At 61.7% G+C, this 22,271-nt stretch overlaps 2 protein-coding genes across 2 annotated transcripts in view; one reads left to right on the forward strand and one right to left on the reverse strand.

Moving 5' to 3' along the window:
- HSPA4L (heat shock protein family A (Hsp70) member 4 like) overlaps nt 1-22,060 on the reverse strand; it is a 29,441-nt gene extending 7,381 nt beyond the window's left edge. Inside the window, exons 1-12 of the mRNA XM_060179105.1 lie at nt 21,795-22,060; nt 20,832-20,954; nt 20,586-20,685; nt 18,707-18,840; nt 17,716-17,960; nt 17,373-17,449; nt 17,037-17,188; nt 11,104-11,210; nt 10,824-10,957; nt 7,317-7,513; nt 5,448-5,540; nt 3,349-3,486 (exon numbers count right to left, since the gene is read on the reverse strand). Coding sequence (XP_060035088.1) covers nt 3,349-3,486; nt 5,448-5,540; nt 7,317-7,513; nt 10,824-10,957; nt 11,104-11,210; nt 17,037-17,188; nt 17,373-17,449; nt 17,716-17,960; nt 18,707-18,840; nt 20,586-20,685; nt 20,832-20,954; nt 21,795-21,821 — 1,527 coding nt within the window. The 5' untranslated portion in view covers nt 21,822-22,060. The remainder of the gene's footprint in view (nt 1-3,348; nt 3,487-5,447; nt 5,541-7,316; nt 7,514-10,823; nt 10,958-11,103; nt 11,211-17,036; nt 17,189-17,372; nt 17,450-17,715; nt 17,961-18,706; nt 18,841-20,585; nt 20,686-20,831; nt 20,955-21,794) is intronic.
- The window catches only part of SCLT1 (sodium channel and clathrin linker 1), a 243,932-nt gene that overhangs the window by 206,505 nt on the left and 15,156 nt on the right, over nt 1-22,271 (forward strand). The window lies entirely within an intron of this gene.

Genomic DNA, 22,271 nt, shown 5'->3' on the forward strand with positions numbered 1-22,271 from the left:
AAGCGCAAGGACCGGAGTAAGGATCCCGATTCGAGCCCCCGGCTCCCCACCTGCAGGGGAGTCGCTTCACAGGTGGTGAAGCAGGTCTGCAGGTGTCTGTCTTTCTCTCCCCCTCTCTCTGTCTTCCCCTCCTCTCTCCATTTCTCTCTGTCCTATCCAACAATGACGGTAACAATAATAGTAACTACAATAAAACAACAAGGGCAACAAAAGGGAATAAATAAATATTTAAAAAATAAAATAAAAAAGAATGAATGAGGTAGAAAACTGAATTGGCAAGCTCGAGGATGAATTAGAGAAAACTAAGAAAGAAGAGATCTCAAAAACAGATTAAGAGATAATGAAACAACAACAGAGACCTATGGGATGACTTCAAATGAAATAATATAGACATTATTGGCTTACCAGAGGAAGAAAGAGAGGAAGGGGAAGAAAGCATTCTTCAGGCCATAATAGCTGAGAACTTCCCTAATCTAGACAACATCAAAGACATAAAGGTTCAAGAAGCCCAGAGGGTCCCAAACAGATCAACCCAGACTTAAAGACACCAAGACACATCCTATTTAGAATGGAAAGGAATAAGGATAAAGAAAGGATCCTGAAGGCTGCAAGAGAAAAACAAAGAATCACCTACAGAGGAAAACCCATAAGATTAGCAGCAGACTTCTCCACACAAACACTACAGGCCAGAAGAGAATGGCAAGATATCTATCGAGTGCTCAATGAGAAAGGCTTTCAGCCAAGAATACTATATCCTGCTAGACTGTCATTCAGACTAGATGGAGGCATCAAAACCTTCTCAGACAAGCAACAGTTGAAGGAATCAACCATCACCAAGCCTGCCCTGAAAGTTCTGAAAGGTCTCCTATAAACAGTCAGACCACCATAAATATGCCATATATCAGAACACTCTAAAAATCTACAAGAATGGCATTAAAATATCTTCAATCTTTGATATCAATAAATACTAGTGGCCTGAATTTACCTATAAAAAGGCACAGAGTAGGAAGATGGATCAGAAAACACAACCCAACCATATCTTATCTGCAGGAATCCCACCTAACTCCACAAAACAAACAGAGTCAAAGTGAAAGGATGGAAAACTACCATACAAACCAATGAACCACATAGAACTATTGGATGTTTTCAGAGTAATCCCTAGCACTGCAAAAACGGTATCATCTGTTTTCCATCTACACCATGCCTCGGCCTCGCGTGAGCTTAATGTGCAGCTTGACGATACGAGAATCCGGCATTCTTCTTCTTCTAGCGTTTGCCCTTCTTCCGTAGCCAGTCAACAGCGTCAGGTTGAGCCTGATGTCAAGTTTCGAGACCTCCTTTGAATCTGGAGAGGTGGCAGTCGTTGACTATGTGGGTCATAGTCTGTCTGGAGCCGCAGGGGCAGTTCGGGTCGTCTCTGGCTCCCCGGCGATGGAACATAGCGGCGCACCGGCCATGGCCTGTTCCATAGCGATGGAGGAATTCGGCATGAAGCCCAGCCAGTCTATCTTGGCATTACTCTCAATCGCACCCTGTCATTTCACGAACATCTCATAAAAACTGCAGCAAAGGTGGGCGCGAGGAATCACATCATTGCAAGACTGGCCAGCTCCTCATGGGGCTCGAGCGCTTCCACACTACGATCATCCTCTCTGGCATTATGCTATTCCACTGCAGAATACTGTGCCCCAGGATGGTTCCGTAGCCCCCATGTCCACTTGGTCGATTCCAAATTATACTCCTCCATGAGGATCATTTCTGGAACCATCTGTTCCACCCCGGTTCCATGGCTGCCAGTTCTTAGCAACATCGCCCCGCCAGATATTCGTCGGGATGCGGCATCATCTAAGTTCATTTCCCGCGTCTACGCTCGACCGGACCTGCCAATATACGCGGATATCTTCGCCCACCCTGTCCAACGCTTGACGTCTCGGCACCCAATCTGGTCCCCTACGCCTACACTGAACTTCTCTGTTCCAGACTCTTGGAAACAGAGTTGTCAGTCAGCTGAGGTGAAGAACAAACTCCTCATCACAGACCCCTGCGAGCGTCAACCCGGCTTTGACCTAGCACATTATGATTGGGCCCTCCTCCATGGCTATCGAACAGGCCATGGCCGGTGCGCCGCTATGTTCCATCGCTGGGGATGGAGCCAGAGACGACCCGAACTGCCCCTGCGGCTCCAGACAGACTATGACCCACCTAGTCAATGACTGCCACCTCTCCAGATTCAAAGGAGGTCTCGAAACTTGACATCAGGCTCAAACTGACGCTGTTGACTGGCTACGGAAGAAGGGCAAATGCTAGAAGAAGAGTAAAAATGGTGACTTCATCGTTTTCAGCCGATCTTGGATGGACCTTGAAAAAAATCATGTTAAGTGAAATAAGTCAGAAACAGAAGGATGAATATGGGATGATCTCACTCTGAGGCAGAAGTCGAAAAACAAGATCAGAAAAGAAAACACTAAGCAGGGAGTCGGGCGGTGGCGCAGCGGGTTAAGCGCACATGGCACAAAGCACAGGGACCGGCATAAGGATCCAGGTTCGAGCCCCCGGCTCCCCACCTGCAGGGGAGTCGCTTTACAAGCAGTGAAGCAGATCTGCAGGTGTCTGTCTGTCTCTCCCCCTCTCTGTCTTCCCCTCCTCTCTCCATTTCTCTCTGTCCTATCCAACAGAACGACATCAATAACTACAACAATAATAACTACAACAATAAAACAACAAGGGCAACAAAAGGGAATACATAAATATATATAAAAAAGAAAACACTAAGCAGAACTTGGACTGGAGTTGGTGTACTGCACCAAAGTCAAAGACTCTGGGGTGTGTGTGTGTGGGGGGGAGGGTTCAGGTCCTGGAGCCGGATGGCAGAGGAGGACCTAGTGGGGGGTGTACTGTTGTGTGGAAAAATGAGAAATGTTATGCATGTACAAACTATTGTCAACTTTAAAACATTAATTCCCCAATAAAGAAAATTTTTAAAAAGGCTCAGAATTTCCCGTCACTATCTGTTCCGACACAATTCAACCCAGTGGTGTGAGCAGCTATTCAACTGCCACTCAAAGTGCAGTGAGACGCCGCCAGCCCGCTTCAGCTCCGGGCGGGTGCCAGGCCCCATCCGCAGCTCTGAAGTCGCAGGAAGAGTCCCGCGGCCCTCCCCACAGCACCCCCAGGAGCGAGCCACGTCTGCCTACGTCTGCCTACGTCAGGCTACTACAGGCTGCTCAGCGCCCCCAGGCTAAAGCTAACGTCAAACACGGAGCCCTCAGTGGGTGTCGCCGTCAGGGATACAGGCCTCCGTGCAGAGGGCCCGCGGCTGTCCCGCGTGGCTGGGGGGACGCCCCGCACCTCATTTTCAATGTAGCTGTTGAGCAGGTCCTGGCCCAGCTGGCGGCACAGGATGCTGAGGACGGGCAGGTCGATGCTCTTGGCTCGGCCCTTCTTGGCCGTGGGGCTGGGGCGCTCTGGCTTGTCTGAGGCAGCCGACTGCAGCAGGAAAGGAGAGAGAGGCGAGCTGCTTCTCCAGAACAGGGTTCTGCTTCCCCACCGCGTGACAGCGTCCTCCCCGCCTCTCAGCACAGCCTGCTGGGTGTGGGGCTGCACCCTGGGCCCGTGGTCGGTCGGGTCGGCGTGGCTGCCCCTTCTCCTCAGCCCTGACGGCTCAGAGCACCCGGCCTCTGAGCGGCAGGCCGGCCGGGAGCACCCAGAGTCTGAGCACCCGGCCTCTGAGCGTTCTCCTCCGTTCACTTATTCTTATTCCAGTTCTTAGTTTCTGAGATTTATTATTTTTTATGCTTATTTATTCCTTGTGTTGCCCCTGCTGTTTTATTGTTGTTTTATTGTTGTTGTTACTGATGTCATCACTGTTGGATAGGACAGAGAGAAACAGAGGAAGGGAAGACAGACGGACAGAAAGACAGACACCTGCAGACCTGCTTGGGGGCTTGAACCAGGATATTATGCTCGTCCTTGCGCTTTGTACCACGTGTGTTTAACCCACTGCGCCACCGCCTGACTCCTGAGATAAATTACTTTCAACAAGGAAATGTTTAATGAAAAATGCCATCTTTTATCAACTTGTATTGTTGCGTTCATTAGAGAGAGAGCGAGCGAGCGAGGCATGGGAGAGAGATCACTGCAGCTCATGGATGTTTCCTGCCTGAGACAGGCACCAGGCTCACCCCGTCACCACATAAGCCAGAGCCAAGCAGTTTGGTAAAAAGAGGAGGAGGGGGAGGAGGGAGATGAGCAGGGGAGGAGGGGAGAAGGGGAGAGGAGCAGAGGGAGGGGGATGAGAGGGAGGAGGGAGAGGAGCAGGGGAGGAGGAGGAAGAGGGAGTAGAGGAGCAGGGGGGAGGGGGGAGGAGGGCTCCCCTGTGACACCGGCCTGAGGGGCACAGAGGTGCCAGCCTGCCGTGCCAGTCCTCCCCACGGATACAGAAGCCTTCAGAGTCCTCTCTCGGGGCCGCTGCGCCCGTGTTTCTGTGGTCAAACCCTGCAGGGGCTGCGTGCTGGGACAGCAAGGCTGCAGGCAGCGCTCGCTCGCTCTCCCTCCCTCTCTTGCTTTCTCTCTCTCTCTCTCCCTCTCTCTGTCTCTCCCTCCCTCTTTCCCTCCCTCTCTCTCCCTCTCTCTCCCTCCCTCTCTCTCCCTCTCTCTCTCTGTCTCTCCCTCCCTCTCTCTCTCCCTCCCTCTCTCTCCCTCTCTCTCCCTCCCTCTCTCTGTCTCTCCCTCCCTCTCTCTCTCTCTCCCTCTCTCTCCCTCTCTCTCTCTGTCTCTCCCTCCCTCTCTCTCTCCCTCCCTCTCTCTCCCTCTCTCTCCCTCCCTCTGTCTCTCCCTCCCTCTCTCTCTCCCTCCCTCTCTCTCCCTCTCTCTCCCTCCCTCTGTCTCTCCCTCCCTCTCTCTCTCCCTCTCTCTCCCTCCCTCTCTGTCTCTCCCTCCCTCTCTCTCTCTCTCCCTCTCTCTCCCTCCCTCTCTCTGTCTCTCCCTCCCTCTCTCTCTCTTCCTCTCTCCCTCCCTCTCTCTCCCTCTCTCTCTCTCCCTCTCTCTCTCTCTCCCTCTCTCTCTCTCCCTCCCTCCTCTCTGGCTGTTTCTATCAAAGAAAAACTCCTCTGTTTGCCTTTTATGTCTCCAGAGCTCTGCTTAGCACTGGCTGATGGTGGTGCTGGGGACTGAACCCAGGACCTCAGGGTCTCAGGCAGGAGAGTCTGTTTGCAGACCCCCAGTGCTGTCTTCCCGGCCCACAACACCCTGTCGTGACTCCTGACCCGTGCTCTCTGCCCCTATAGCAGTGAGGGCAAGAGGCCGGTCTGCTAAAATCAGTAAATAAATAAAATCAGCAGCAGCGGCAGCTGGAGAGCTGTAGCCACCTCAGCCTGCCGCCCCCCTCCTCGGGGCTCTGCCCCCTGCCGCCCAGAGCCCGCCCAGAGCCCGCCCAGCGCCGGGCAGACCTTAGCCTGTGCCCCCGTGGGCTCCAGCTCCTCCTCGGGGCTCTGCTCACTACGCCGCCGGTGACCTTCCTCTTGGTCGACCTGCATCTTCTCCTGGAGAGAGAGAGAGCACCAGGTGCTGCGAGCCGCAGCTCCCTGCCTTCTCCTCCTTTCTTTTCCTGCTCCGAGCCAGGGAGCTGGCTGGCCCTCGGGCGAGGTGCCCACACACAAGTGGCCAGCGGCCCTGAGCCACCCTGTCCTGCGTGGGGAGGGGAGGGGGGCGGGCTCGGGGAGAACCGCCAGGCGTCCCTGCTCCGCTGCAGGGAAGGGGACACGTGGCGGGGCTCCCCACAGCTGTCCCGTCAGAGCACCTCAGGGGCAGAGGCTGCCGGGTCTCCGGCAGAGACCCGCAGGCAGCCACTGGCACTGCTCAGAGCCCTCGGGATGACCGCGGCGTCGGCTCACCCCACGTGCCCAGGAGGCCAGGGGCACTGTGCTCACTGGCAGGCCGCCCCGGTGGGCCACAGCTGACCCGGAGCGGGTAGGGTGCCTGCTGGCCTCCTGCTGGTTACCCAGGAGCTAACGGCCTCTCCCCAGACGGCTGGGAACACCCCTCTTCCTCCACACAGGGAGGACACACACAGCAAAGCAATGCAGACCCTGGGCTTCAGGAGTCAGGACTGAAGGCAGGAGAGGCTTCCCAGCAGGTGTTGACAGCAGAGGGGACAGAGCCCGCCTTCACAGCAGAACTGACCGTCTGGGAGCCAACAGAAGTTAGGTTCAGTGTTGGGGATGGCCTGGGCCGTGTGTTGACAGGGCACTTCTGAGTGACCACCCAGCCAAGTGCTGAGTTCACATGTGGTGCGAGGACAGGGGCTGCTCCACCGCCCGGTCGTCCACGTGGGTCCTGACTCAAACCCAGGGCCTGTGCTCTGCCCAAGAGTCACCCTGCACACCGGAAAACCCACTTCAGTCGCGCAAAAAGACACATCCAAAGGCCTGAGCGCGTCCCGAGGATGAGCTACTGGGAGCTCCACAACCAGCCCTGCAGACAGCAGCCCCACAGTGGAGGGGCAGGGCTGCAGGCCTCTCTCTCCCCCTCTCTGTCCACTCCCCGCTCTCTTTCCCTCTGTCTTATCAAGAAAAAAAGGGGGAGGAATGGCCACTGGGAGTTGCTGGGTTTTTTCTTTCTTTTTTTTTCTCCAAACCAGAGCCCTGCTCAGCTCTGGCTTATGGTGGTGCAGGGGACTGAACCTGGGGCTTCAGTGCCTCAGGCAGGAGAGCCTCTGCACGACCGTGATGCTGTCTCCCTCCACACGCCGTCGGTCTTTCTGCTGGCACGAGCCCCAGCGACAGCCCTCATGGCAACAAAGAAGCAGGAGAAGGAAGAGGAGGAGGAGGAGGAGGAGGGGAGGAGGGCAGGGGCCATCTTCACCCCCCGGCTCCCTCCTTGCTGCAGGGAGCAGCCTCGGCAGCCAGAGCTCACAGACAAAGTAGTCTCGCTCGTCCAGGCCTGTGTTCGGCGGGTGGAGTGCAGGCCTTGCGGGCGTGAAGGCCGCGCGAGCCCCCGCAGAGCTGACTGCTCGTCTCAGAGTGAACCCCACCCTGCTTTGTCTTCACTTTCGGTGTTCATTTTTTTAGAGGCAGAGAGTGATCGAGAGAGACCACAGCACCACAGCTTCCTTCCACGCGGTGGGGGCCGGGCTCGAACCCTGGCTGCACGTTTGGCACAGCAGCACGCTGTCCAGCGGCGCCACCCGCTGGCCCACACGCGGGCCAGCAATTCAGATGGTGAGTGGAGGGTGCAGGTGTCAGGAAGACTCCGTGCAGCCCCGTGCCCGCCCTCTGAGCCGCCAGGCAGTGGGAGGGGGGCACCGCCCAGCTGCCCACCTCCTCTCTGCCCTCGGGCCCGCAGGTCAGCTCCGTCTCCATGGGCACCTCGCCGTGGCCGCCCTCCGGGCTCTGCTTCTCTAGCACTGATGCACTTGCCACGCTGAAGATGCCGTGGACGTTCACACGGACTTTGACCTTCACTTTGGAGCTGTCGCCATCAGACTGTGGAAAGACATTCTGAATAGTGAAGCTCCCTTCGGGAAGAAAGAGCTCTCGTCAGTGTGTGGCCTCAGACCGGCTCCCTCAGCCGCGCGGCCTTCGCCGGGCAGCGGGCAGGGCAGCCAGGCGCCCCCCGCCCTGCCCGCTGCCACATCTGAAGGCTTGGCCTAAGGCCCAGCGAGCTCCAGCCCCCTGTCCCAGTGACGGGTCATGGCTTCCCTCAGGACACCGCATCAGAACCAACGACTTCACAGCCCCTCTTCTAACATCAAACTCTCGGGCTGAGTGGTGGCGCACCTGGTCGAGTGCACAGATTACCATGCACAAGGACCCGGGTTCAAGTCCCTCACCCCCTCTCCCTGCACCCTGGACTATTCTGTCTCTATGAGGAGAAAAATGGCTGCTAGGAGCAGAGCAGTGGAGTTTTCAAGCAGGCGCTGAAGCCCACTTAAGCTTGGAGACAAAACAGAATAAATTCAAAATTAGAAAAGTCAGCTTCTGGGCTTGAAAATAAAATAGATGTAACTTTTTTATTGCTACATTTCATTGCCTGGTGACCCCCCTCTTTTCCCCTTTATTTTAATAGAAAGAGAGAAAAGGAGACAGGTCGGGGAGACATCTGCAGCCCTGCCTCCCCGCTTGTGAAGCTCCCCTGCAGGTGGGGGTGGGCTGGTCCTTGCGCACGGCAATGTGTGTGCTCAACCCACTGTGCCACTGCCTGACCCCACTACCTTTTTGTTCTAAACTTTGAAAATCCTAATTATCAAAGGGGTCTGCCAGTAAAGTGGCTCAGATGTTTCTGTCCCCAACAGCAGAATTGCTGAATCATCCAGTCACTAACAGCTAGAGGACAAACTGCCCTAAAATTTGACATTAAGAGGTCTGCTAATGCCCAGGCCCAGGAGGTGGATAAAACACTGGACGTTCAAGTGTGAGGTTCCAGGTTCAATCCCCAGCACCACGTGTGTCAGAGTCACAGTTTGGTCCCTCTCCTTCTCTCTTTCACGAATACACACGCATTGCAAAATCTACTGTTTTCTCAAAAACAGACACATACACAAGACGCCTCAGACAGTGACACCCACAGCACAGAGGACAGTGGGCAGGGAGCCCAGCAGTGAAATACGGGTGGACCTGCATCACGAAGACAACGTGTCCCCTTAGAGAGGGCTCTGAAGAGTGGCCCCACTGCACCCAGGCTGACGGGAGCCGGGCGGCAGCCGGCTTTGGCCAGCAGAGGTCGGGCAGCCACCCTCACAGCCCGTGTCGCCTGCCTGCACCGAGATCTGGACAACTGGAGAAGCCCTGAGGTGCTTCCTTACAAAGGCCCACAGGCTGACACCAGCCTCCATAATTTATTTCTGCCGCGTCTCACGATGCCCCCCGCCCTAGTCTACCAGGAAGAGCACACTCTACAGTGAAAAGAAAAAAGACTCTCTCTCCTCTAAGTGCCATCAAGTCAGACTCAGTCTGTGCCATCACGGTCACTTGGCTAACACAAGACATCGTGCCTGCAGCCTCAAGCAGCTACCCGGAGACGCGCACCTGGCCACGCGCCCAGCCAAGCTCAAAGCCGAGGCATGGCCACCCACCCAGCAGCAGTCTGTCTCGTTTCCGCTCTAATATTTTATTCATCTTAATGAGGGAGACACAGAGGGCGAGATACAGAGACCGGAACCTTGCTCGGCCCTGGCTGATGGTGGTGCTGGGGTTTGAACCTGAAACCTCAGAGCCTCAGACAGGAGGGTCTTTTGTAGAACCGCTATGTATCCCCCCTGCTCACATTTAGAACTTGACTTTTTTTGTATTTTATATATTTAATGAAAGAGATATAGAAACAGAGAGATACCAGAGCACTGCTTTTGGTGGTGCTGAGGACTGAACCTGGGACCATAGAGCCTGGGGCACCAAAGCCTTTTGCAGAACCATTATGCTGTCTCCCCAGCCCCCAGCAGTCTGATTTCAAATGACTCATTAAGAGTCAGGCGGTAGGTAGTGCAGCGGGTTAAGCGCAGGCGGCGCAGAGCGCAAGGACCGGCGTAAGGATCCCAGTTTGAGCCCCCGGCTCCCCACCTGCAGGGGAGTCACTTCACAGGTGGTGAAGCAGGTCTGCAGGTGTCTATCTTTCTCTCCTCCTCTCTGTCTTCCCCTCCTCCCTCCATTTCTCTCTGTCCTATCCAACAACGACGACATCAATAATAATTATAACAACAACAACAATGAAAAAGAACAAGGGCAACAAAAGGGAAAATAAATTTTAAAAATTTTTAAAGAGTTTTTACATAGTGATCTGGGAGGTGGCGCAATGGATGAAACATTGGACTCTCTCAAGCATGAGGTCTTGAGTTCAATCCCCGGCAGCACTTGTACCAGAGTGGTGTCTGCTTCTTTCTTTCTTTCTCCTCCTATCTTTCTCATAAATAAATAATATTTTTTTCACAAAAAAGAGTTTCTACATAAAAATAATCTCCACAAAACACTTCAGGTCAATTCCAGAGCATCTTATACACAGCGGCAAAGTGAACGTTTTATTTTGTGTGTTGCTACCAGGGTTACCGCTAGGGCCTGATGCTGGCACTAGGAATCTACCGCTCCCAGGAGCCATTTTTTCCTTTTCCTCTTTCCTTCTCTCTCTCTCCCTCCCTCCCTCCCTTCCTTCCTTCCTTCCTTCCTTCTCTCCTTCTATTTTATTGGCTAGGACAGAGAGAACTTGGTTGAGAGAGAGGTAGGGGGAGATAGACAGGGAGAAAGACAGACACCTGCAGACCTGCTTCGCCGCTCGTGGTGCGTGGTGAAATGTGCACTTAACCCGTGCAGTGCGCCACTGCCTGGTGCCCACAAAGGAGTCTAAACTGGGGTGGGGCTACAGCATCATGGTTATGCAAAGAAATTTTCGTGCCTGAGGCTCTCAAGTCCCAGGTTCAATCCCCCGCACGGCCATAAGCCAGAGCTGAGCAGCGCTCTGGTAAGAAAAGGTCTAAACTGTCAAATGTGCTGTCAGTGCAGAACAAACTCTGAGCTCTGAAGAGTGCATGTTTGGGGGCTCAGGGCTCAGGTTCTGTGACAGGACGGCAGAGGAGGACCTAGCGGGGGTCGTACTGTTCTGTGGAAAGCTGGTAAACGTTAGGCACGTACAAACTATCGCATTTACGTATTTACTGTCCACCGTAAACCATTACTCCCCCAGTAGAGAAATTAAAAAAGCAAAGTGCGTGTTTAGACAAAATGGTAGAGACCCCGCTTTCCTTCCTAAGGAAGAACGCTCCCTCTCAGGGAAGCCCTCCCGCGAGCAGAGGGCGGAGAGCAGCCAGCCGGTATGGCCACGTGGACACCGGGTGCGCTCACCGATTCTGGGGTCCGGGTAGGGCACCTCGTGCAGGTGCGTGTAGAAGGCCTCCAGCTCGAAGGGCTCCTTCTTGTGGAAGGTGATGACCTTGGAGAAGGGGGCGGGGTGGTTCTTGCAGAAGACCTCACACTCCCTAGAGGGGGGGCGGCCGTGAGCCGGGCGGGCGGCGCTGAGCCCCTCTTTCTGGAGTCACCCCGGGGGCTCACCACCCTCCTCTCACCGTCTCTAGAGGGAGCCTGGCTCTCACCTCAGCCAGCCCGCGGCCCGTCTGCCACTCACCCGGCGCCATCCTCACTGGAGCTCTTCCAGCGCAGAGTGATGGAGAAGGGCACCAGGTCCGTGATGGAGAACTCCCGCACTTTGAAGGCCGGAGACAGGATGGCACACTGGGGGTGGGTAGGGGTGGGTGAGGTGGGAGAGCTGGCAGAAGCAGAGGGGAGCAGAGCAGAGCACAGTGGGCAGTGGGAGCACCCAGGCTGAGCCTGGGGAGCACCTGCACCTGAGCCTGGGGAGCACATGGGCCTGAGCCTGGGGAGCACCTGGCCTGAGCCTGGGGAGCACCTGGACCTGAGCCTGGTGGAGCACCTGGCCTGAGCCTGGGGAGCACCTGGACCTGAGCCTGGGGGAGCACCCGGCCTGAGCCTGGGGAGCACCTGGCCTGAGCCTGGGGAGCACCTGGACCTGAGCCTGGGGAGCACCTGGACCTGAGCCTGGGGAGCGCCTGGACCTGAGCCTGGGGAGCACCTGGACCTGAGCCTGGGGAGCACCTGGACCTGAGCCTGGGGAGCACCTGGACCTGAGCCTGGGGAGCACCTGGACCTGAGCCTGGGGAGCACCCGGCCTGAGCCTGGGGAGCACCTGGACCTGAGCCTGGGGAGCACCTGGACCTGAGCCTGGGGAGCACCTGGACCTGAGCCTGGGGAGCACCTGGGCCTGAGCCTGGGGAGCACCAGGACCTGAGCCTGGGGAGCACATGGGCCTGAGCCTGGGGAGCACCTCGCCTGAGCCTGGGGAGCACCTGGACCTGAGCCTGGGGAGCACCTGTACCTGAGCCTGGGGAGCACATGGGCCTGAGCCTGGGGAGCACCTGGCCTGAGCCTGGGGAGCACCTGGACCTGAGCCTGGTGGAGCACCTGGCCTGAGCCTGGGGAGCACCTGGACCTGAGCCTGGGGGAGCACCTGGCCTGAGCCTGGGGAGCACCTGGGCCTGAGCCTGGGGAGCACCTGAGCCTGAGCCTGGGGAGCACCTGGGCCTGAGCCTGGGGAGCACCTGGGCCTGAGCCTGGGGAGCACCCGGCCTGAGCCGGGGGAGCACCTGGGCCTGAGCCTGGGGAGCACCTGGGCCTGAGCCTGGGGAGCACCCGGCCTGAGCCTGGGGAGCACCTGGGCCTGAGCCTGGGGAGCACCTGGCCTGAGCCTGGGGAGCACCTGGACCTGAGCCTGCGGAGCACCTGGACCTGAGCCTGGGGAGCACCAGGACCTGAGCCTGGGGAGCACATGGGCCTGAGCCTGGGGAGCACCTGGCCTGAGCCTGGGGAGCACCTGGCCTGAGCCTGGGGAGCACCTGGACCTGAGCCTGGGGAGCACCTGGACCTGAGCCTGGTGGAGCACCTGGCCTGAGCCTGGGGAGCACCTGGACCTGAGCCTGGGGGAGCACCCGGCCTGAGCCTGGGGAGCACCTGGCCTGAGCCTGGGGAGCACCTGGACCTGAGCCTGGGGAGCACCTGGACCTGAGCCTGGGGAGCACCTGGACCTGAGCCTGGGGAGCACCTGGACCTGAGCCTGGGGAGCACCTGGACCTGAGCCTGGGGAGCACCCGGCCTGAGCCTGGGGAGCACCTGGACCTGAGCCTGGGGAGCACCTGGACCGAGCCTGGGGAGCACCAGGACCTGAGCCTGGGGAGCACATGGGCCTGAGCCTGGGGAGCACCTGGCCTGAGCCTGGGGAGCACCTGGACCTGAGCCTGGGGAGCACCTGTACCTGAGCCTGGGGAGCACATGGGCCTGAGCCTGGGGAGCACCTGGCCTGAGCCTGGGGAGCACCTGGACCTGAGCCTGGTGGAGCACCTGGCCTGAGCCTGGGGAGCACCTGGACCTGAGCCTGGGGGAGCACCTGGCCTGAGCCTGGGGAGCACCTGGGCCTGAGCCTGGGGAGCACCTGAGCCTGAGCCTGGGGAGCACCTGGGCCTGAGCCTGGGGAGCACCTGGGCCTGAGCCTGGGGAGCACCCGGCCTGAGCCTGGGGAGCACCTGGGCCTGAGCCTGGGGAGCACCTGGGCCTGAGCCTGGGGAGCACCCGGCCTGAGCCTGGGGAGCACCTGGGCCTGAGCCTGGGGAGCACCTGGCCTGAGCCTGGGGAGCACCTGGACCTGAGCCTGCGGAGCACCTGGACCTGAGCCTGGGGAGCACCAGGACCTGAGCCTGGGGAGCACATGGGCCTGAGCCTGGGGAGCACCTGGCCTGAGCCTGGGGAGCACCTGGACCTGAGCCTGGGGGAGCACCCGGCCTGAGCCTGGGGAGCACCTGGCCTGAGCCTGGGGAGCACCTGGACCTGAGCCTGGGGAGCACCTGGACCTGAGCCTGGGGAGCGCCTGGACCTGAGCCTGGGGAGCGCCTGGACCTGAGCCTGGGGAGCACCTGGACCTGAGCCTGGGGAGCACCTGGACCTGAGCCTGGGGAGCACCTGGACCTGAGCCTGGGGAGCACCCGGCCTGAGCCTGGGGAGCACCTGGACCTGAGCCTGGGGAGCACCTGGACCGAGCCTGGGGAGCACCAGGACCTGAGCCTGGGGAGCACATGGGCCTGAGCCTGGGGAGCACCTGGCCTGAGCCTGGGGAGCACCTGGACCTGAGCCTGGGGAGCACCTGTACCTGAGCCTGGGGAGCACATGGGCCTGAGCCTGGGGAGCACCTGGCCTGAGCCTGGGGAGCACCTGGACCTGAGCCTGGTGGAGCACCTGGCCTGAGCCTGGGGAGCACCTGGACCTGAGCCTGGGGGAGCACCTGGCCTGAGCCTGGGGAGCACCTGGGCCTGAGCCTGGGGAGCACCTGAGCCTGAGCCTGGGGAGCACCTGGGCCTGAGCCTGGGGAGCACCTGGGCCTGAGCCTGGGGAGCACCCGGCCTGAGCCTGGGGAGCACCTGGGCCTGAGCCTGGGGAGCACCTGGGCCTGAGCCTGGGGAGCACCCGGCCTGAGCCTGGGGAGCACCTGGGCCTGAGCCTGGGGAGCACCTGGCCTGAGCCTGGGGAGCACCTGGACCTGAGCCTGCGGAGCACCTGGACCTGAGCCTGGGGAGCACCAGGACCTGAGCCTGGGGAGCACATGGGCCTGAGCCTGGGGAGCACCTGGCCTGAGCCTGGGGAGCACCTGGACCTGAGCCTGGGGAGCGCCTGGACCTGAGCCTGGGGAGCACCTGAACCTGAGCCTGGGGAGCACCTGGACCTGAGCCTGGGGAGCACCTGGACCTGAGCCTGGGGAGCACCTGGCCTGAGCCTGGGGAGCACCTGGGCCTGAGCCTGGGGAGCACCTGGACCTGAGCCTGGGGAGCACCTGGCCTGAGCCTGGGGAGCACCTGGACCTGAGCCTGGGGAGCACATGGGCCTGAGCCTGGGGAGCACCTGGCCTGAGCCTGGGGAGCACCTGGACCTGAGCCTGGGGAGCACATGGGCCTGAGCCTGGGGAGCACCTGGACCTGAGCCTGGGGAGCACCTGGGCCTGAGCCTGGGGAGCACCTGGACCTGAGCCTGGGCAGCACATGGGCCTGAGCCTGGGGAGCACCAGGACCTGAGCCTGGGGAGCGCCTGGGCCTGAGCCTGGGGAGCACATGGGCCTGAGCCTGGGGAGCACCTGGCCTGAGCCTGGGGAGCGCCTGGACCTGAGCCTGGGGAGCACATGGGCCTGAGCCTGGGGAGCACCTGGACCTGAGCCTGGGGAGCACCTGGACCTGAGCCTGGGGAGCACCTTGGCCTGAGCCTGGGGAGCACCTGGACCTGAGCCTGGGGAGCACCTAGACCTGAGCCTGGGGAGCACCTGGCCTGAGCCTGGGGAGCACCAGGACCTGAGCCTGGGGAGCGCCTGGGCCTGAGCCTGGGGAGCACATGAGCCTGAGCCTGGGGAGCACCTGGGCCTGAGCCTGGGGAGCACCTGGACCTGAGCCTGGGGAGCACCTGGACCTGGGCCTGGGGAGCACCAGGACCTGAGCCTGGGGAGCACCTGGGCCTGAGCCTGGGGAGCACCTGGGCCTGAGCCTGGGGGAGCACCTGGACCTGAGCCTGGGGAGCACCTGGACCTGAGCCTGGGGAGCACCTGGACCTGAGCCTGGGGAGCACCTGGACCTGAGCCTGGGGAGCACCTGGACCTGAGCCTGGGGAGCACCTGGACCTGAGCCTGGGGAGCACCTGGACCTGAGCCTGGGGAGCACCTGGACCTGGGCCTGGGGAGCACCTGGACCTGAGCCTGGGGAGCACCTGGACCTGAGCCTGGGGAGCACCCGGCCTGAGCCTGGGGAGCACCTGGACCTGAGCCTGGGGAGCACCTGGACCTGGGCCTGGGGAGCACCTGGACCTGAGCCTGGGGAGCACCTGGACCTGAGCCTGGGGAGCACCTGGGCCTGAGCCTGGGGAGCACCTGGACCTGGGCCTGGGGAGCACCTGGGCCTGAGCCTGGGGAGCACCTGGACCTGAGCCTGGGGAGCGCCTGGACCTGAGCCTGGGGAGCACCTGGGCCTGAGCCTGGGGAGCACCTGGGCCTGAGCCTGGGGAGCACCTGGCCTGAGCCGGGGGAGCACCTGGACCTGAGCCTGCGGAGCACCTGGACCTGAGCCTGGGGAGCACCTGGACCTGAGCCTGGGGAGCACATGGGCCTGAGCCTGGGGAGCACCTGGCCTGAGCCTGGGGGAGCACCTGGACCTGAGCCTGGGGAGCGCCTGGACCTGAGCCTGGGGAGCGCCTGGACCTGAGCCTGGGGAGCGCCTGGACCTGAGCCTGGGGGAGCACCTGGACCTGAGCCTGGGGAGCACCTGGCCTGAGCCTGGGGAGCACCTGGACCTGAGCCTGGGGAGCGCCTGGACCTGAGCCTGGGGAGCACCTGGGCCTGAGCCTGGGGAGCGCCTGGACCTGAGCCTGGGGAGCGCCTGGACCTGAGCCTGGGGAGCACCTGGACCTGAGCCTGGGGAGCACCTGGACCTGAGCCTGGGGAGCGCCTGGACCTGAGCCTGGGGAGCGCCTGGACCTGAGCCTGGGGAGCACCTGGACCTGAGCCTGGGGAGCGCCTGGACCTGAGCCTGGGGGAGCACCTGGCCTGAGCCTGCGGAGCACCTGGGCCTGAGCCTGGGGAGCACCTGGACCTGAGCCTGGGGAGCACCTGGGCCTGAGCCTGGGGAGCACCTGGGCCTGAGCCTGGGGAGCACCTGGGCCTGAGCCTGGGGGAGCACCTGGACCTGAGCCTGGGGAGCACCTGGACCTGAGCCTGGGGAGCACCTGGACCTGAGCCTGGGGAGCACCTGGACCTGAGCCTGGGGAGCACCTGGGCCTGAGCCTGGGGAGCACCTGGACCTGGGCCTGGGGAGCACCTGGGCCTGAGCCTGGGGAGCACCCGGCCTGAGCCTGGGGAGCACCTGGCCCTGAGCCTGGGGAGCACCTGGGCCTGAGCCTGGGGAGCACCTGGACCTGAGCCTGGGGAGCACCTGGACCTGAGCCTGGGGAGCACCTGGACCTGAGCCTGGGGAGCACCTGGACCTGAGCCTGGGGAGCACCTGGGCCTGAGCCTGGGGAGCACCCGGCCTGAGCCTGGGGAGCACCTGGGCCTGAGCCTGGGGAGCACCTGGGCCTGAGCCTGGGGAGCACCTGGGCCTGAGCCTGGGGAGCACCTGGGCCTGAGCCTGGGGAGCACCTGGGCCTGAGCCTGGGGAGCACCTGGACCTGGGCCTGGGGAGCACCTGGGCCTGAGCCTGGGGAGCACCTGGACCTGAGCCTGGGGAGCGCCTGGACCTGAGCCTGGGGAGCACCTGGGCCTGAGCCTGGGGAGCACCTGGACCTGAGCCTGGGGAGCACCTGGGCCTGAGCCTGGGGAGCACCTGGACCTGGGCCTGGGGAGCACCTGGGCCTGAGCCTGGGGAGCACCTGGACCTGGGCCTGGGGAGCACCTGGGCCTGAGCCTGGGGAGCACCTGGACCTGAGCCTGGGGAGCGCCTGGACCTGAGCCTGGGGAGCACCCACCTGCAGCGCACAGCCCCTGGCCACAGCCTCGTCGGCGTTGAGCGTGGTGCTGATGTCCTTGAGGAAGAACCTGCAGATTTGGTCCCTGACGGCCGGGATGCGCGTGGCGCCCCCCACGATCTCGATGCTGTTGACGTCCTCGCGCTCCAGGTCTGCAAAGCACAGCGCTCAGCGGCCGCGGCCACGGGGGCAGGGGTTCTGGGCACCTGGCCACCCGGACACGCGTGACCAGCCTCAGGGAGCAGCGCAGAGCAGTGTGGGGGAGGCAGAGGTGGGGCGAGGCCGGTGGCCCACGCTGACGTGCTTGCCCGCAGCTGCCCGCCCCGCCCCACTTACTGGCCTGCTCCATCACCGCCTTCAGTGGGGGCTCCACCCTGGCCAGGAGGGGCGCGCACAGCTCTTCAAAGTGAGCCCTGCGGGCGACAACAAAGGCAGTGTAGCAGCTGGGCGGGCGTGGCTCTGGGCGTGGCTCTGGGCGTGGGCGTGGCTCTGGGCGAGGCCGGCCGTGGGCGTGGCCTTGAGGTTGGATGTGGCCAAGGCTCTGGGCGTGGCCTTGAGTTTGGGCGTGGGCATGACTGGGCGTGGCCATGCGTTTGGGTGTGGCCGCGGCTCTGGGCGTGGCCACGAGGCTGGGAAGTGGGCGTGGCCACGTGTGGGGGCGTGGCCGTGGGCGCCGCACCTGTTCATGGTGCTGCTCACGTCCAGGTCGCTGATGAAGCACTCGATGTGCAGCGGCAGGTCGGCCGTGTTGGCGCTCATCACCTTCTTGAGCTTCTCGCAGGCCTGGTACAGACGCAGCAGTGCCCGCGTGTTCTCCCGCACGTGGATCTTGTACTTGGTCTTGAACTCCTCGCAGAAGTGGTCCACCAGGACCTCGTCGAAGTTCCTGCCGCCCAGGTAGGGGTCGAAGGTCGTGGCCAACACCTGGGCGGGAGGCGGAGGAGAGGCAGAGATGAGCAAGGAAGCACACAGCTTGAAGGGCCAGAGCCGCCCGCCGCCCCAGGCCGCCCAGTGGGGGTGTCAGTCCCCCGGCAGCCCAGGCAGACGCCAAGTGCAGGCGCCAACTGCAGACTAAGCCCACAGCGCTGCACCTGGCCAGGTTTACCTACGGAGAGAGACTGAGAGAAGCTGAGGGGGAGAGGGGAGGCAGAGGGAGAGAGGGAGCTGCAGCCCTGCTGCGCCTCTTAGCAAGCTGCCCCTGCAGGTGGGGCTGGGGGCTTGAGCCCAGACTTTGACACACCGCCCAGCCCCTCTTGGCTATGATCTCAGTCATTTCCGTGAACATACATGAGGAACAAGAACAGGAGAGCAGAGCGACACCACAGCTCCGCCCGCCCTCGTGGGGCTCTGGGTGCAGCCCTGCAGAGCCGGACGGGCCCAGGGCCTCGCGCGAGGGGGCTGGCACTGCCCACCGGCTGGACTCTCTCACCGGGGAGCGCTCTTCCAGCTGAAAGGTGGGAGCAGCAGGCCTGTAGGGCTCACTCCCACCCTCTCCCCGTGTTCGGGGCTCCTGCCACGAAGGCCCAGGGCAGGCTCAGCTCTGCCTCCTCTCGGCACAGCCACAGCCCAAGACGCCGCCCGCTGCCCGGAGAGAGCCGTGACAAGGCTGCCCTGCTCCTCACGCTGGGACCCGCGCCCCGCCCGCTGCTGCCTGCCCACCCGGCCCTCACCTTCAGCTTCCCCTTGTTGAAGGCGCAGGCCGACACCTGGTAGGCAGAGTGCCCCATGTCGATAAACACCACGTTGCGGGGCTTCTCCTCCAGGGATGGCAGGTCCTGCTTGTAGATCCCGTAGGCCAGCGCCACTGCGGGCGGGCGACACAGGGCTCGGTCAAGCCAGGGACAGCGGGCCACAGTGGGGGGACAGCAGGGGGACAGTATGGGGACAGCAGGGACAGTATGGGGACAGCAGGGACAGTATGGGGACAGCAGGGGACAGTATGGGGACAGCGGGGGGCAGTATGGGGACAGCGGGGGGACAGTATGGGGACAGCGGGTACAGTATGGAGACAGCGGGGACAGTATGGGGACAGCGGGGAAAGTATGAGAGAAAGCAGGGGGACAGTATGGGGACAGCAGGGGACAGTATGGGGACAGCGGGGGCAGTATGGGGACAGCGGGAGACAGTATGGGGACAGCGGGGGACAGTATGGGAGACAGCAGGGGGCAGTATGGGGACAGCAGGGGGACAATATGGGGACAGCGGGTACAGTATGGAGACAGCGGGGACAGCATGGGGACAGCAGGGACAGTATGGGGACAGCGGGGACAGTATGGGAGAAAGCAGGGGGACAGTATGGGGACAGCGGGGGACAGTATGGGGACAGCGGGGGCAGTATGGGGATAGCGGGAGACAGTATGGGGACAGCGGGGACAGTATGGGGACAGCGGGAGACAGTATGGGGACAGCGGGGAACAGCGGGGGACAGTATGGGAGACAGCAGGGGGCAGTATGGGGACAGCGGGAGACAGTATGGGGACAGCGGGGGACAGCAGGGGACAGTATGGGAGACAGCAGGGGGCAGTATGGGGACAGCGGGAGACAGTATGGGGACAGCGGGGGACAGCAGGGGACAGTATGGGAGACAGCAGGGGGCAGTATGGGGACAGCAGGGGGACAATATGGGGACAGCGGGTACAGTATGGAGACAGCGGGGACAGCATGGGGACAGCAGGGACAGTATGGGGACAGCGGGGACAGTATGGGAGAAAGCAGGGGGACAGTATGGGGACAGCGGGGGACAGTATGGGGACAGCGGGGGCAGTATGGGGATAGCGGGAGACAGTATGGGGACAGCGGGGACAGTATGGGGACAGCGGGGGACAGTATGGGGACAGCGGGGGACAGTATGGGAGACAGCAGGGGGCAGTATGGGGACAGCGGGGGGACAATATGGGGACAGCGGGTACAGTATGGAGACAGCGGGGACAGTATGGGGACAGCGGGGACAGTATGGGGACAGCGGGGGACAGTATGGGGACAGCGGGGACAGTATGGGGACAGCGGGGAAAGTATGGGAGACAGCAGGGGACAGTATGGGGACAGCGGGGGACAGTATGGGGACAGCGGGGGCAGTATGGGGACAGCGGGGACAGTATGGGGAAAGCGGGGACAGTATGGGGACAGCGGGGGACAGTATGGGGACAGCGAGGGACAGCGGGGGACAGTATGGGGACAGCGGGGGCAGTATGGGGACAGCGGGAGACAGTATGGGGACAGCGGGGGACAGTATGGGGACAGCGGGGGACAGTATGGGGACAGCGGGGGACAGCGGGGGGCAGTATGGGGACAGCGGGGGACAGCGGGGACAGTGGGGGACATCGGGAACAGTATGGGGACAGCGGGGGGCAGTATGGGGACTGTATGGGGACAGCAGGGGACGGGGGGGCAGCATGGGGACAGCAGGGACAGTATGGGGACAGCGGGGGGCTGCATGGGGACTGTATGGGGACAGCGGGGGGCAGCATGGGGACACTGGGGCTGTATGCCCACTGTATGGGGACAGCAGGGACACTGGGGCTGCCCTCACAGCACGGCGTCACCCCTCACCTGCCGTGGTCTCGTTCATGAGCCGCAGGCAGTGCAGCCCCGCCACCTGGGCCGCTGCCAGTACCGAGCGCCTCTCCGCGTCCGTGAAGAAGCTGGGGATCTGGGCACAGATTGGGGGGGGGGTGCTGAGGCGGCCAGAGGGCCCAGGGACACGGCCCAGGGGAGCCCAGAGAGCCGTGACCGCGGGGCAGAGCTGTGATGGCTGCCTGGGCCCGCTGGCTGCAGCGCGGGGCCGCGCCCGCTCACCGAGATGACACAGTCGGCCACCGGCTTCTGCAGCGCGCTCTCCGAGATCTCCTTGAGCTTCGCCAGCAGCATGCCCGTCACCTGCTCGATGGCAAACGGCCGATCCTCCTCCAGGTACCGCACCTGCCCCAGCGAGAGCCGCCTGAGCCCCGCACCGCCTGCCCGCGCAGCCGCCCAGAGAGCCGCCTCCCCAGCAAGGTCAGGTGGGGACAGAGATCAGAGACCCTGCCTACCCTCTCTCTCACCTGGGTTCTCTGTGAAGGGAGGAGAGGGAGCACGGGGGAGGCCCCTATTTAAACAGGCACTCGGGTTTTTGAAAAACAAGAAGATACCCCAGAGTCTCTGGAGACAGCTGTGAGTTAGACATCACAGACATATATAAGCCATTAAACTCTGGGACTAAACTCTTCCACCTCACAGCTGTAAGACCAGGTGGCACTAGGGCACACGGCGTGTCACAGCAGTCCCCAACCGAGGGGCCCGTGCCTTCGCGGACTCAGTCTGGTCACGTAGGCCAAAGTGATGGGGAGCAGAGGCTGGCGCCCCCACCCCACTCTCTGGCTCCACCCCTAGAAGCCCAGCAGAGGGACCCCATCTCTGACTCCATGCTCTGGAAGCTTGAAGGGGCAGGGGCTCACCTAGCAACTCCTCATGCATTTTCTTAGTTTTTGAAAATCAAGTCGACAAAACACATCCTGGCCACCCACCGAATTACTGACTTGGGATTTAATAACAGACATCCCAAACCCACCTCTCGTGTGGAAGGAAGCTTGCTTTAGTGCTTACAGCATGTCAGGAGACTGTGCAGATCTGCACTAAGCAGTCAGCACGCCTGACAGCCTTAGAGAGGGCTTCCTCTCAGCGGCTTAGACGCAGTCAGCTTCCTCCCAAAGCCCTCACCAGAGCTGACCGCCAAGGCAGAGGGGCTGAGGGCAGGGCCTGCTGGGCGGGGCAGGGGCACACCTTCACGCCGGCGCTCCCATTGGGCATCTTCTGCAGCTCGTACGGCAGGCGGATCCGCTCCGTCTGCACGATGGGGTCGTCGAACGAGCGCCCGTGAAGCTTCTTGAAGCCATGCAGCGTGTTCCTCACGTTCGTCACTATCTGTGGCAGCAGACACCTCAGGGGTCAGGCCCTAGCCCGTCAAATGACACCCAGCCCACGTCCACAGCTTGGTCAGTGACCGTGTCAAGCAGCTCAAGACCGAGACCGCCGCAGAGGTCAGGGTGCCTCTCCTAGGGGGCTCCCCCAGGCCGCCAGCGCCTCAGAGAAGTGACCTGGAGACAGGAGGCCAGGCCCCAATGAGAGGCGACAATGCGCAGGGGCGTGTGTGCTCCGGGGGGAGAGGGAGAGGGACACACGGGCCACCCCACGCAGCCCTTCCTACAGCTGTGAGGAGAAACCCCGCCGTGGTGGCCGCTTGTCAGAGGAGAAGACCCA

Source organism: Erinaceus europaeus, chromosome 19 (assembly GCF_950295315.1).
Source record: "Erinaceus europaeus chromosome 19, mEriEur2.1, whole genome shotgun sequence".
NCBI lineage: Eukaryota > Metazoa > Chordata > Mammalia > Eulipotyphla > Erinaceidae > Erinaceus > Erinaceus europaeus.